Consider the following 15,251-nt stretch of genomic DNA (forward strand, 5'->3'; position numbering starts at 1 on the left):
CACATGGTAACACGAACGAAAGTTGTGACGTTGTACATTTACAATATCAATTGCATATCCACAACTCATATATAATGGCACAACTCAATCAATGAAATGGCGCTGCCAAAAGGAAACAGATCAGATATCTCTCTTGCACAGTCTTTACTCGAATAAACAGCAAGATTTTCATCGCAATGGGCCTGTCATTCTATTCTTGTAACTCGACAACACCAACACTCCCATAACTTTTGCTCTTGACATAATCTGGCTCATCGTCCTCATGCGTAAAAGATCCTCTGGGCACCTCAACCCTCCTTATAGCAGCGTCATCAACTTCAACGCTCACAGCATCCTCAATGCCATGATTGGTCTCATTGCACGTCCAAAGCACATAAGCGCAAGGAGGTAATGAAACCAGCAAGATTATCCAACTGACCAAATGCTCTGTGAGGAATGGTGCAGCTACAGCATCCATCCCATAAGATACGGCAGCACCAGCAGACTGGATGCCCTTGTAATACCCGGCCATGCGGGCCAACTTGAAGGGGTCATTGGATATGCTTGACATGGTGTAGTAAGCGAGACCTTGGAAAGCAGCATCTCCGATGTAATCTATCAACTTTTTGTCAATTCGTTGTTCAAGCCTACAAATTTCTCACTCACAGGCCATCAGTAAGATTATCGGCCCAACGGCATCCTTGTCGATCCAGTCCCACTTGATATGATTCGTACCTCTGTTAAAAGTCACTTGAAACACTAACCCACCGATCCAAATGATGACATTCAAAACCACCACTGCTCCGCATCCGATGAGAGATCTTTTTTTCCTACACAGAGGAATGCGGTCTAGAATGAGACCTATGAAGATGGCCCCGACAATCGCTCCAAGGCCGGTAAGGAGTGAGACAAGAGCACGCGTCCGTCCATTGAAGAGAAAGGCAGTTATGGCTCCTTGATAAGCATAGACTTTTATGTATCAGCCTTGTTGAGGAAGAAGCTTCTGTTCTGCTTACAGTAGTTGGAAGCAAAGGACATTGGACTAAACAAGTTGGTAAGGTATATACACTAAACGACGGCGCTCACAAAAGCAACAGCATCTTCCAGTCTTTAAACATCCTGACAAAATGGCGAGCTTCTTGTCTGGGCGTAATTGCGTCTTCAAGCTTGACAATAGTGCCATCGCCTCTAACCACGAGATCTATCCATTGTCAGCTATTTCGAATAGATGGCCACTTACGTGGAGGTAACACCAGCCAACTGCTGAAGATGGCTGATATCTGGATGACCATAAACGCCAAATAGACACCGGTAGACACTGATGGCAGGGTGCTATGTGCTTGAATGCCCAGTGCGATGGCAGCACCCACAAGCGTGCCCATCTGAAAAATGGACCAAAACACTGCAAACGCTCGACCTTTGTCCTTTTCCATGCAGTAAGACATCATTATGGAGCCTTGGGCCGACCACAACAGGGACGCTGTTACACCAAGGAATGCGCCCGCCAAGATGAGGAACCATCGTGTACCGCGAACTTGGTAAGTCCAGAGAGCCTGTAGGCCGATGAGCTTTTCCCTCAAGACAGAGGCTCATTCATTCCACTGACGCCGATGTAGAGAGAATAACCGGTGGTACCAATCGAAAGTGTCAGTCTCGGTCCGAGAATGTTCTGACTGAGGGTCAGTCGCAAACGTCCAAAACTCTTTGGGATGACTTGCGTTTATAGAACCTGCAAAGAACCCCATCACAGCAAAGCTCCCGTAGAGGACGGCGTAGGCAGTATCTGACAAGGCTGTATCCTGTGTCCCACTGCCATGGGTGCCCATCAGCATTCTTGCAACGCTAGTCCAAGACCTACCCTGCACCAAGGCCATTGATGGCACTGAACATGCCCACCGAACAGAAACAGACAAAACCAACGATAAATATTTGTACCCATGGAGAGTTGTCTAGCAGCATGTATAATTAATGTCTATCCCACGATCTTTGGCCAACTTGGACGTACATCTTGTGGAACCAATGCGCATCTGCGCTAAACTCTCTACAAATGCCATCCTAGACTCTATCCAAAACAGTTGTTGTATTAATAAAGACAATCTTACTTTTGTGGACTTGTAGCTGCTTATGAATGATGGGTACTGGAAAACAATGCACCTAAAGACACAACTTCACACAAGCCCTTTGGATGATCAACAAAAGAACCAAACAAGACCTGCCGCATGTAACATTTTATTCCTTGGGCGATCATGTTACTTGTGTTTTAGAATTCTTATCTGATAATATACATTCCGGTTCATCTTTCCCGACAAAGCAATAAAAGTGGCGTCCTAAACAAACAGCCTCCTATGCTGGCTCCCAGAAATCCTTATGGGATTTACCGCTAGCGATAGGTAGAGTCCAGTATGGTAGTTGCCAACTCAACTAACGAGGCACAAAAGGCAAGTCTTATCTTTGGACATTTGATTATCCTGGAATTTGAAAAGAACGCTCTGTTGTGACAATCAAAAACACACCATGCTACCTGTAGCATCCGGCCAACACTTCTAGACCAAATCCTTAATGCTTGTCAACATTCTCATTTCTTGCGGCAGTGGCTGAGAGCGGAAAGAGCAACATGCACCACACTCTGTCGAGGGCAATCACTTGGCAGTAGATTGGTGCCGATTGAATGTCTCTTGTACCTGTTTGCCTCCAACGATCCATACAGCATCGCTATCGGATGCAGCAAGTTCTTTAATCACTCCATCAGCCATCGCCAACTCGCAATATACAATCATGCTCTCGCACGAAGCAGTTTCACAAGCCTGGGATATTTCTATCCATCAGCATCCCAGACATGCTGCAAAAATTCGTTGCCCTTGGACTGCTGCTGCACGCGTTGCGCGTCCATGTGACAGAGGTTGACACACGCTCGCTGCATTGCAAAGACAGTCGTCAAGACAAGACCCATCCCAGCCACCTACTGGAATGTAAGGGCAAACACCAGCAGTGATTCACCCAACCAAAGAACACGTTCGCCTCATGCTGATGTAACAGCTGACCATACGCCCCATTCGTCAGACCCAGCCACTACCGTTACCTTTTCGCATCTCCTTACCCCGCTCGTGACCTACCCACTCCGCGACTATGCGAAAAACACGACATCGCAGACACACAGCTTTTTCTCCCGCAGTTACACTCTCCGTCGGACCTATCCACACGGACAGAAGAAACCTTCCACCTGGTCACCTCAATCACTGTTGATCCCTTCCACATACGCCTTCCGTCGTCTTCCTCTACTGTCCCTGCCATCACCATGGCAATCCCGACGCCACACCGCTAATTCTCCATTTGGCTTTACTCATCCTGGCTGGGTGATGTTTTGGCTCCCTTTACCCATGCCATTGGATTATCAGGGATCTGTCCATTCAACAAGACGAATCGGTTTTTTGGGGCGACGTCACAACTGTTCTTTATCTTGATGGCTGATGGTTGTCGCTGGATAGGAAAGAGGGGAGCGTGGTAGACTCTGGGTTGTTTAAGCAACAGGCCATGGGCGCGCGACGCAGCGAAATCGCAACGGACTTGATCGAGAAAGGGTAAAAACGTGGGAGTGTGTGGCTTACAGGTTGGTATGGATCGACGGGGTGGCTGTTGGATGATGATGAGACATACGTGGCGGGTACTAACGTGAGGGGTCGAGTAGTGGCTAGATGATGGTGTAGAGAGTGAAATGAGAAAGAAGAGATAAATATTGAGATAGATATAGATACAGATACAGATACAGACAGAAACAGAAAGAGAAAACGACAAAGATTCAAATGAGAGATATTTCTGGGCCAGCTCTTTTTCCCCCAAAAAAAGCAACAAGGTTAGCGGGAGAAAATTAAAATTGGGGCAACAGGTCCAAGCTTTCATAGGGACTTTTATTTTCTTTCCAAATGAGGAACTGATTCAGGGAAATAAAGTCTCAACTTTGAAGCCTCATGTTATGTGATGCATCCGGTACACACGGCGATAACCAGTCCAGTCAGCTTTCGTCAACTTTTTAGCTTTTCGAAACTTTTTTTTTTTGTTATTATGACTGTCATTTCTTAGCATTATTGTTTTCCTTTTTCCTTTTGCTTTTTTCTTTTCTCTCTTTCTTTTCCGTTTGCTCTTGCTTTTCTGCTTTTGAAACTCGCTGTGGCCACGTCAGTCCAAACACATTCCCTTCAAAGACAACGCTTAGCCCTCTGTCGTGTGGTCACCAGCTGGAACGTTGATCAGCGTCCTCTCAGAACAACAGGCGAGTCACACAGTTACCTCTCTGCTGGAATCGGAGTGTGCCCCGGTATAACCCACCATGCCTCTCTCGCAACATCCATCCATCATGTCCTCTCCCTCTCGTATACCACCCCAACCCCCTCCTCCACAATCTTCTCCCATGCTTCTTCCTCATCTAGATCATCCACCCGCTCTCAATTTTCATTATCCACCCTCAGCATCGTCGTCGCAGTACCGTTTCGCGCCACCACCACCACTACACGTTGTCCCGACCCATCCTGCCGTCAGCAGTGCCGATGTCGTGGGTGGTGAGCCTGGAAATGCCACATGGCTTCGAGAGGTTCCCCATATGGTAAAACGTCATTCGCATCACACCAGTAGCAATGGAGAGAATCATTCCCACATGCAGCGGCGCATGACCTACCAAACGTCATCGAGTACTGGCATGTCTGACGTCGATCGATGGAAACATTGGAGAAGAAACTCACAGGTGTCTGTGGTGCCCCAGCTGTCGGGCGCGGAACATGCGATGGGGGAAAAGGAGCTTGCGGTTCAAAACGACCTACCGTCTGCAACTGGATTATCACAGCACGTACCGCAACTGTCGGGTACAGATGAAAAGTGGTCGAAGAAGCGCTCGAGGACGAATTCGATGTCGAAACAGATGCCACTTTCAGAATGGCAGCCTCCACCAACAGCGAGCCATGGATCGATGCAAGAAAAGACTTTTATTCCGGCTATATTGACGAGGGAAAAGAAGCAAAAGGCTTGCTCCAATTGTCGAAAAGCCAAGCTCAAGTGTTTGGTTCAACCGGATGAGAGCGTCTGCGTGAGGTGCAAAGCGAGAAAGGAGAAGTGCATATTCTTTGCAAAAGGCTATGTAAGTTCAAGCGAGTGAGACGGCTCTGACATGAGTTAGGACGAAAACTGGCAGCAGACCTTTCACACGGATCTTTATGCTGCCACCTCTCATCTCTCCCAATTATCGGCTGCTGTTCAGCATATTTTGCATCATCTCGTATCTCAAAGCATCATCCCCCCGCTGTCTGCTCCATTAGAAGAGTATCGCCCTCCAGATAGGGACAATATTATAGCGATTGGGGACGGACAGGTTAGAGACGCGTCTGAAACATCTGGAAACGACAGAGAAGGAAAGAGTAAGAAGAGAAAAGGCTCTGAAGATGAGACACGATCGGAGGCAATGGACAGAGGGACAAATAAAAGTTCGGATGTGGAGGGCAACGTTCCATCTCAGGCCACTATTTTTCCGTCTTACTCTGCGCCAAGATTTCATCTGCCAGCTTCGGCTCTTGAAAAACAGTTCAACAGTCCCACTCTGCAACCTACGAGGCTAGGCCCCACCCAGCAACCATTCAGATTACCAACAGTAGGCCATGATACCGAATCTGTACAGCAGCCTGAAGCTGGACGGATTATCCATGGAACACCCACGTCTGTCAAGAATGTAACTCCCTCAACTGGAGACTCGGTTTCCCCGCAGTCATTGCCGCCCACACGCTCGAGTTTTGGTCAGCCAATCATGTTACCTCCAACGTCCGAGCTGGCGCAGCTTCGTAACTACTCCCTTCAAAGTGCCCAAAGACACATGACTTCCTCAATGAGAGATGAACCTTTGCAGATACATTCCGAAGTTGACGGCGAGTTTCATGATGAGAATGGTATGGAAATTTCAATGGGTGTCAGGGATCCAAGACAGGATATCATAAAAAAGAAGATTGTCAGCAACAGCGATGCTCTGTTTTTGTCCAATTAGTGAGTCAATGCCTTGATGTGGACACCATTGACAAGCTGGTAGTTTTCATTCGCGTCTAGGTGCTTTTCTCTATGGGTATCGCCTTCAGTTTCGTAAATTTCCTTATCTGGAAGGCGGTCCTAGTACAATCACTCCTCTCATTCTTGCTGTCATTTGCCTTGTCGCTTCTGAACACTGTGCAGAGTATCTTCATTACCGAGATCAGCTCATTGATGAAGTGTTGGCGCTTCTTGAAACTTCTCCTGCTGAATCATGGCAGAGGTTTGAAGGAAAACAAGCAAAAGACTTTGGGGATGTCGAGGGTGATGACCCATTGGATGCAGAGTTTGGTCTTGGACCGGAAGAGATTGTTGCAGCGTGTGTTTTGGCGACGTACATTACTGAAAGAGCTGAAGGTGCTGTGATTGCTCAATCAGCCTTTCGATGGGCAAGGGGCTGGATCAAGGTACGTTTTTCTCCAGACTGGTAAGCTGGTATTAACAAGAGTAGTTGCTCTCTTCAACACCCCCAAGAGTGACCTTGGCCGAGACAGCAGGGTTTGTCCCTCCAGAGCGTCAAGCTAGCGTACAGGATATGGCCCGTGTTTGGTTATTGTGTTACATTGTTGATTCTACAGAACGTCTGACTATTCAAGGCATGCCGGCCCCTCTTTTTCGGGATGCTTTATCGTACTGTAGTCTGTTGATCCCGCCGGTTCAATCCCCTACAAAACCATTCGGTGTACCACAATCTTCGAGTATCCCTATTGAAGAACTACCAGACCCGCACGACCTTCTCTTAACGTCCCATGCTCGATTGATGACCATCTTTAATGAATGGCGGCATGGACTGGAGCGAATCAGTCACCTGGAGAATGAACGTCGTGTCTTTCTTAGTCAATTGAAAAGGTTAGCTGTCAAGGTCAAAGGTGATTTGAGATGGTGGCATGAAGATTTTCAAGATGTTGCCAGAGATTCTTGTGGAAGAAGATCAAATTTGAAAGGGGCAGATAAGTTGCTAAAGTGGAAGTACACGGAGATGACTTGGGCTTTTGCCAAGATTCATGTCAACTCGACTGTAGCCAGAGCCCTTGAAGCCAATAACAACATCCCAGATCCGCTAGCTTCAAATACTGCTACCCAGCCAGATACTGAACTGCGGGAGGCAAGCATAGCCTTGGTGATTGACGGCGCATTAGAGATACTAGATATATGTAAGGGATGGACGCCGAGGGAAGAGATTACAATGTTTGGACCGACTTATTTGAAATTTATAACCGTCGCTGGGAGCGAGTTGGTCAGTTGTCTGGGAGAAGGTAGGGAGAGGAATGTGGATCTTGATGATGGTGAGCACGACAGATGTGATGGAAGGTTGAGATGTGCTCATGCCTGTTTAGTGATCTCGTTATTGAGATGGGTTAGCGAGTCACTTTTCATGGGAAATTTGCACGAACAACATGTCACGCGTATGACGGGTAGTAGCCTTCTCTACTACTGCGATGAACTACAGAAATTAAAAGGCTCGGAACGACAATGAAATGAATGTTGGCGTCGATTATAGTGTTGTTGCCAAGTTTTGTATAACAGCGTGTGTAGCTTTTGATTTGATGATGAGTTGTATACATTCATGACTTGGTCTATCTTGTTGTCATGTTGCATGTTGAGAATATAGCCGTCAGTAATGCATATATGCTTTGAATGGACGCCAAACATCAAAGTCGAAAGACAAAGCTGGATGAATGAACGGTTGAGAAAGGCCCAACTTGCAACCCAGTTAAAACAACCAGACAAACAGAAAACTCCGCCATTTCCATAAACCACCGGCTTTCCATCATCAGGCACAGCCTCTTCTTAGCATTGAGCGATAGGCACATTAGAGTGTTCTGTCGATCAAGCAAAGGAACCCGTCCAGGAACCATCAGTTCTCGGAGACATCGCCGTGGAGTATTGCCATTGAGAAGCGGGAAAAGCGGTGACAACGTGCCGTCGGAGAAAGCGGATATATCCTTTTCCGAAGAACAATGAATCAGGCACGCGATGGGAATGTAACTAGCGGAAACAAAGGAACGAAGGAATCAAATTAGACTGCTTCATCAAAAAACACAACGGATTAAACTGTGTGTTTGGGATTCCTTTTCATTTTCTCTCTCTCTTTTACATTTATTATTGTTTTTTTTATTTTTCATCCAAAAACTCACAACGCCGGCCATTGCAGCCCTCAGAGCCATTCTCGACCCGTCCAGACCCGTCGACGAAAAGGATAAACCCTCCTTTGCATGATCGGCATCTCCCATTCTCTATAAACCCTCCGGTGTCACTGTAGATCTCTCTTTTCTCCTCTGGAAGCTGTCAACAAAAGTACATAATAAACACAATCGGTTTTCATCCTATCCCAAGCACTATGCGATTCATCCTATGTGCAGACGGCGGAGGCTCAAAAGTCAATGTCGTCATAAAATCTGTGGACGGTCTAGAAGTGAGAGGTTCCGCCGGGCCATCCAATGTGTGAGTTTGACCCACGAGGGACAAGGCTGATCTTCCACAGTCAGAGTGTTGGGTATACATTGGCAGTCCAGTCTCTTTTGCTCGCAACGTACCGCGCACTGGCCCAACTCCCGCCAACAATGCTTCCCAGCGACCTTGTCATACCGCCTCTTGAGCCAGTGTTGGGTTCCCATCTGCCGTTTACACAACTGGCTCAGAACCAATTGCCAACGCCGCCTTCGTCGGTCGGATCGGCATCTTTTGCACAACAGTACCTTCCTCCAGTGATGAACCCTATCGCCCATGGCCATCAGCAATCTCTCGCGTCCTTGCCGCTCTCCCTGCATCCTGCCAACCTTTCTCCGAATTCATCGCGTCCTACGACACCGGCTACGGTAGAGCCTCGGCTGCAGCCACGCGGACACACAAGGACGAAGCTGCCGCCCATCAACACACCCATATTTCGTTCAGCATGGCTTGGCCTGGCCGGTATCAGTTGTCGGGCGGATGAAGAGGCTTTTGCGAGGGTCATCGCCGCACCGTTGGGCCTGGACGAGAGCAGGGTTAAAGTGACGAACGGTGCGTGTTGGGCGTACCGTATGAGCTAACAGTGTGTAGATGTGAATCTGTTGGCTGCGCCAGCCTTGAGTCTTCATATGGATCATGTGCTGGCCCTCGTAGCTGGTACAGGAACCGTTGGGCGGACCATCAAGGTGAGAGAGGGCAGGAGGAGAGGTTTGCCTCTGGAGGATGTCGCTGTGGTCCGTGGCTGGGGATATCTGTAAGTTGGGTAACGGTCGAGCATCGGCTCATCGAGTATAGTTTGTGTGATGAAGGCTCTGCTTTCTGGATAGGTCGTTTGGCCATTCGTGCACTGCTCTTCTTGTCGGACCGGCATGCTTCCTCTGGCATCTATTCCTCCCTTCCGCCGCAACTCTTGCCATTCCACCGAGACCTTCTCACGTATTTTAGAACGAATGATCCGCTGGATCTCATCAGCATTGCTTCCTTGACAAGCTCAGGGATGGTTGAGGAGGACGAAGGCGAGGCAACATCGAGGCGGAATGCGCTTATCGCAGGAGCCGCTAGAATCGTCTTCAAGTGGGCTTTCCCTGAAGACGAAATGTTGAGAGGTGGGAGTAGCGGAATGCCCACACCACCGGGAAGCGAAGGCGGAGATAGTGATAGGGAAAGCATGGTGGGCCAGGAAGAAGAGATGGAGACTGCGTCTCACCTTGCCGCTCTCCATCTTGCCAAGCAAGCCATCAAACCTCTTGTCGAGCTCGTGCTGTCGCTCTTGGGCGATCAAACGGTGGTGAAGCCGCATCGGTCAGTCTTGGCCCTGGGTGGTGGTTTGATGATGTCGGAAGGCTATCGACGTCTGTTGCTTGACGGGTTGGCAAAGCAAGGTATCTTGTTTGGAAGAACGGTGGTCGTTCGCGATGCGGCAGGCGAAGGAGCTCGCGGTCTTGGAAGGGTGGAATGGGGTTGAAGAGATATATCCGCAACCATGGACGATTTGCATCCTCTCATCATGCCAGTGTTGGTCTAGATTGGCGTACGTTGTACGTTTTACTGTGGTAATAGTGATGTTCTTATGCTATGCTGGAATATCTTGACTTTTATAAATCAAGTGAAAGCTTTAAACGTTTTGTTTTTTTATTTAAATAAATAATTTTTGTTTCCATTCTGTTCTATTCATTTTGTAATGTTGGAAAATTTCTAATCCTCAATTTACACATTTCTAATCAATATTTGTATTTCATATTTTTGCATTACAACACGTCTAGGTGAGCACAGACCTCTTCTCTGTGGTTATATTAACATTATTAATCCTTTGTTAACCTTTAAAATCCCATGACCAACCTTTCTCCGCCACTTTCCATCCTTCACCTCGCTCCGTTTCCGCTCGATACAAAAAGGCGTACTGAATCCATTTGTTCTCCATCTTCTTCTACTCTTTTCATAGGGTCATCGGCAGAGCAGCCAAGTAGTCTCCCTCCTCCTTCAGCATTTTACGCCAACAGAAGACAGCGCAGTACAGAGCTCCTGCAGAACCTTGCTGTGCTGGCTCCGGCAGCTCAGCCGCAGTGGCGACAGGCGAAGAGCGGGAAGAGCCTTGTGGAGGAGGGTACGGTAGAAGCCATGATGGTTGGCCAGCAGCAGCAGCCGGCGCAGAAAAAGCCAGGTTTCTTCAGAAGATTGTCGCTGGTCAGCAGTAGTCCCAACACGCCACTTGTACAGCCAAGCAACAAGTCGCAACCGGGAGAGGCAAAAGAGGAAATTATTGAGCACATGGTTGAGCAACTGGATACATTGGAGCCAAATACGCGTAGAGAGAGTGGAAAGAAAAAGGACAGAGGCTTGCTCAAGAGTGAGTCGAATGTGAAGGATCCAACTGACGTGGCAGAAGATGGTCCGTTGCAACGGAACAAGGTAGGGACAACGCCTATTGATGCTCTATTTCCTGGTACGGCTGGGATCTTGTCAGAGATGGACTCTTCTGTTGGACCTTATCCCAATTTCCCTGCGGCAACTCCTCTTGGAAGCTATCCAATGCAGCCTTTCCATTCCCAAGGACCTTACTCGGCCCCAGTACAGCCTTTTTCTGTACAAGGACCTTATCCTTCTTTCCCGCAACCTCATGTCGTCCAACTTTCCAGGTCACCATCACAGACGCAACAGTCTTACAAACCATTCCAGACGTCTTCACAAAACCGTGCTCCCATCCATGCCGCTCTTGCGAGTAATTCAAGCCCGCCGGTATCACCACCTGGTAGTTCAACGGACCACGGAGGGGTGCGATTGTCTCGGTACGTGTCCCCAGTGGAACACAAGTCTCGGATGGTGTCTCCATCACCCACAGGACACGAACCTCTTCGAGGGAATAAAGTGAACTCTCTGAGAGAGACAAGGAGTGGTGAGTTTAGAATTAAGAGCTTTCAGACTGACAAGAGATAGATGGGTATCCTCAGCCAAAACCAATTCAGCCTACTGCCAGAACATCTTCCCGTTTGCATGGTGATCTTCGTTCATCACTACGCAGTAAACCAATTCTATCGCCTTTACCTTCTCTACCATTTGAGATGGCTGAGGCATCCAAAAGCGCTCCGGTCCCGGGACAATTGCGGGAGAGAGACAAGTCTCAAAGCGGAAAGCCCATGATCACACCTCTGCTCGTCTCAAATCCCCGGCATCCTCCTCCCACTCGACCACCCGACCATCCGAATTCGCAACCTGATAGCTCTCAGCGGTTGGGCTTGACTCGCCTTGAAGGTGCTGAGCCTATCAGTCCTCCAATACCCACAGAAGCTCCGCCAGCGTATAGCAGTTCACTTGTACATGATCGATGCTCAATGAAGAGTCCGACTTTAGTTTTGCCGCCTGGAGCAGCTCCTCCCGAGACTGGGCCGGGTATGGCAGGACAGATGAGTGTAGCTCGAGGGCAAGAGTTGGAGGAACATCTCCTGGAACGGAATTGGAAGTGGCAGCAAAGTAGAGATGAAAGACATGAGCGGGAGAGAAAAAAAGCGCAAGTGACTTCACAAGAGCAGTCGAAGGAACAACAACAACCCCAACCGCGATCTATGCTTCAGTCAGAATCGGGTCCACTATTGCCAACTAACGGTCTGCATCAGTCCTCAAATCCACTGACTACTCCACCAAAATCGTTCACTGCTCATCCAATTCTTACAAGCTCATCAAAATCATCGCCCATCGCCTCCACTCGCCACGGGTATATGTCCTCCGAGAAAACAGAAACAACGCAACAATCTTCATCTCCAATATTGACAGAGGCACTAAGCGAGGCGAGCAAGTACAAGATGGCTGTGGCTGCATCGATTAGAAAAGATTCACTTGAATCAAATCCCGGTTCACTGACAAGTAGGAAGGGCCATACCACTACGCTGTCTGTAGAAAGTATTGTTTCGTCGCCGGTGGGTGAGATGAAGAGAAGGCCTCTCCCTCACCCTCCTGGTCAAGGTACACCTGCAACTCTAGCTAGTATTGGATCTCAAAGGAAACAAATGAATCAGAGTGATAGAAAGATTGACGGGCGGCCAGCGAACCTTGTGCCATTGCAGGCCGAGCCACGACCTATCAATGATGCTTCTGTACCTCAAGATAGTTCAACACATGCTGAGAGAATGTCAGACTCTCAGTCTGTTTCAACCAAAACGTCAACAATAACACCGGAACATTTTACGTTAGAGCAGCCCATCTTTCAATCACTCCATTTTGAATTTCCTCACTCATCTACATTACCTCCTCTGGTTGACCCAAGAAAAACTCCTGGTTCATTGTCTTCGACAAGCCCGGCAACACAAGCCAGAGGAAATCAAAGACATCCAACGCAAGGACAAGAATATGATCCGGCTAATCAACGGACAATGGCACCACTAACGGGAGAGAATCTTCCCCCTAGGATTTCTTCTGCTCGAGCAAATCAGCGAGTTGTGCAGCCAATGGAAAAATTGCATGGGGAGAGACAAGAAATAATATTTTCTCCTCTTGGCGGGCAATCAGATCTCAAAGTATCGACTTTATTTGAAGATTCTCAAAATCCAATGCAGCATGATCAGCGACAATGTCGATCAGGACCGCAACCATCACTTGGTCTACCTAAAAGCTCCTCCGTCCCTATACTTCCATCTCTTTTGCCTTCAAACCCTCTTCCGCCAGCTACCCTGAGAGGCGCCAGACCCCGCGCGACAATCACATTTATTCTTGCCTATCCATCTATACAGGCTACACTATTGCCGTACATGCCAATCAATTCATTTTTGTCGTTGATGGGCGCTTCCGACGCGATCCGAAAAAGATTTAGTGGCGAGATTATCGGAAGATGGGTCTTGCGAGAATGGGGGATGAGTGTGAGTAAATATAAGAGTAGAGAAGGACAAAGAAGTTGGCCAAACTTGACTGTCTGGGAAGGATTCTGTAAGCAAAATCCAACAGGAACTCAAGCTGACACGTATAATTTAGTGGAATCTCTTTTGCACGACCCAGCAAGTTTTAGTACCTATCCTCATCAATGGCACCCTCTTCTACAACACCTGTGCCTTTCTCATACCCTTATCGTTTTACACCTTCGTTCTCTCTCACAAAATTTGTTCCCAAGCCCCGCTCCTTTGCCATTTGAAGATGACTTGACCATCGCCACGCACAGCTTTTCATTTTCCACCTCCCAGAGTAGTCTGATAACGAGAGAAAGGCATAGATCGCGAGTGAATAGTATAGTCGGCCCCGACGCCGTTTGTATCGCAGGCCAATTGGGACGAGGAAAAATGCCAAAGAGTGAAAAAGTAGTAGAAATAATCATGCCTGAACCACTCGCAGCCAAGCCCAAAGAAGAACCTCTGATGGACTCTGAATTTCTCAGTCAACCAGGTTCTGCTGGAAGCAAACTTCGTCGACGAGGTAGTGTTGGATCATTCGTTTCAGCAGCAACAAGTATGTCTTTCAGGAAAAAATCAATGGGGAGTTCAGCAGCAAGTATCAGTGATATGCCGCTATATCCGTCTGCCGCCCCTATACCTTCTGGTAAAGCAAATTTACCACCTGTTAGCTATCCAAGCGCGAAACGGTACAATTTTAAGCGGCATGGCGATCCTCAGCGATCTCGGACAAGTTTGGTAGAAAGTAGCAGTAGACCTGGATCGATTTTCTCAGTACAGAGTAGTCCGTCTATGATAAACAATCGACTTTGGAGCATAAACTCATCAAGGGCTTCGTTTGCGGTGGATAGAAACGCGCCACCTGTACCGGGTTTCCCAGCAAGCATGCCAATGCCGCCTCCTATTGGTGGTGGAAGCGGTACACGGGGAAGTTTTTCAAGCACAAGTGAACAAGGACGAAGTGGTCGTCGATCAGACTATGATGGAAGCTCATCAGTAGACGGTCTTAGTCGCCGAGATCTGTATACGCCTTCGCCAGGAATTAAACGCATCGAGCCAATTTTTGACAAACCTATACCATTTGTCCTTGACAGAGCTCCGCTCCTGAGGGTGTTTGTACCTCTTTCCGAGGAGGTCAAGCGATGGCCAAGCTCCGAAGGATGTGCCGCAGCTGTAAAAGAGCTGGAGAAGTGTGGGGCAATGCGAAGGCTCAAGTTGGGCGATTTGGTCATTAATACTGCTATTCGTTCGCCTAGAACCACGGAGCACGTCTTGATCTATGTTCCATTCACGCGACACCTACTTCTACCTCTTTCATACAACATGGCATCCCATGGCCATCTTCCACCTGCAATTAATGCCTTCCAATTTGCCCCATCGTATTATCACTCATTTTTCCCTGCACCGCAAATTATTTATCTTGACCTTACGCCTTTTGGTCAAGAGGCTCTTGAATCACTTCGATTGGCGTACGATAGACGAGATATGACAGTAGCGAGTGGTGCTCGGGTGAGCGCGAAACGCTATCTTCATGTAGCAGGTTTCCAAATACATGCCGGTCAAGCGAGTACGGATCCAGCATGGGAAGGTTTTGTTTCGTTGGAAAGTGAAGGAACAGTCGAAGGGAAGCAAGAGATTGAGCGTCGGCTTATGGGCGATGCTGAAGGACGAGGAGTGCTTGGCCCATGGGAGATTGTGCGAGACAAGTGCATGGTAGGCAATGTGTGGCTAAAGCTTGTAAGGGAGGAGTAACTCGTGGCTGAGAGTGTATCTGTCAGAAGACGGGCCCGACGGATTAATCTTTGAATAGAGAGGGAGATTTTTGGAATTCACATTACTGCATACACAAACCTTTTCATATAATTAGTTGTCATCGACTCAATCATACATGAT

The 15,251-nt window shown here is 48.1% G+C and overlaps 4 protein-coding genes across 4 annotated transcripts; 3 read left to right on the top strand and 1 right to left on the bottom strand.

The window, feature by feature from the left end:
- Window positions 1–190: 190 nt before the first annotated feature.
- L203_104321 (uncharacterized protein) lies at window positions 191–2,006 on the bottom strand (the record flags this gene model as incomplete). The annotated part of the gene is made up of 9 exons (XM_066213708.1): window positions 191–594; window positions 646–948; window positions 996–1,021; window positions 1,066–1,180; window positions 1,241–1,532; window positions 1,586–1,648; window positions 1,698–1,788; window positions 1,838–1,928; window positions 1,985–2,006. 9 exons carry the CDS (start codon window positions 2,004–2,006, stop codon window positions 191–193), a joined length of 1,407 nt encoding a protein of 468 aa, XP_066069805.1.
- Window positions 2,007–4,303: 2,297 nt separating this feature from the next.
- L203_104322 (uncharacterized protein) lies at window positions 4,304–7,513 on the top strand (the record flags this gene model as incomplete). The annotated part of the gene is made up of 5 exons (XM_066213709.1): window positions 4,304–5,053; window positions 5,144–5,997; window positions 6,041–6,443; window positions 6,488–7,322; window positions 7,374–7,513. 5 exons carry the CDS (start codon window positions 4,304–4,306, stop codon window positions 7,511–7,513), a joined length of 2,982 nt encoding a protein of 993 aa, XP_066069806.1.
- An 864-nt stretch (window positions 7,514–8,377) lies between these two features.
- Window positions 8,378–9,952, top strand: L203_104323 (uncharacterized protein; the record flags this gene model as incomplete). Its single annotated transcript, XM_066213710.1, has 4 exons — window positions 8,378–8,479; window positions 8,526–9,039; window positions 9,103–9,241; window positions 9,433–9,952. 4 exons carry the CDS (start codon window positions 8,378–8,380, stop codon window positions 9,950–9,952), a joined length of 1,275 nt encoding a protein of 424 aa, XP_066069807.1.
- Window positions 9,953–10,317: 365 nt separating this feature from the next.
- Window positions 10,318–15,110, top strand: L203_104324 (uncharacterized protein; the record flags this gene model as incomplete). The annotated part of the gene is made up of 3 exons (XM_066213711.1): window positions 10,318–11,380; window positions 11,422–13,401; window positions 13,447–15,110. 3 exons carry the CDS (start codon window positions 10,318–10,320, stop codon window positions 15,108–15,110), a joined length of 4,707 nt encoding a protein of 1,568 aa, XP_066069808.1.
- Window positions 15,111–15,251: the final 141 nt, after the last annotated feature.

This window comes from Cryptococcus depauperatus, chromosome 5 (assembly GCF_001720195.1).
Source record: "Cryptococcus depauperatus CBS 7841 chromosome 5, complete sequence".
Classification (NCBI taxonomy): domain Eukaryota; kingdom Fungi; phylum Basidiomycota; class Tremellomycetes; order Tremellales; family Cryptococcaceae; genus Cryptococcus; species Cryptococcus depauperatus.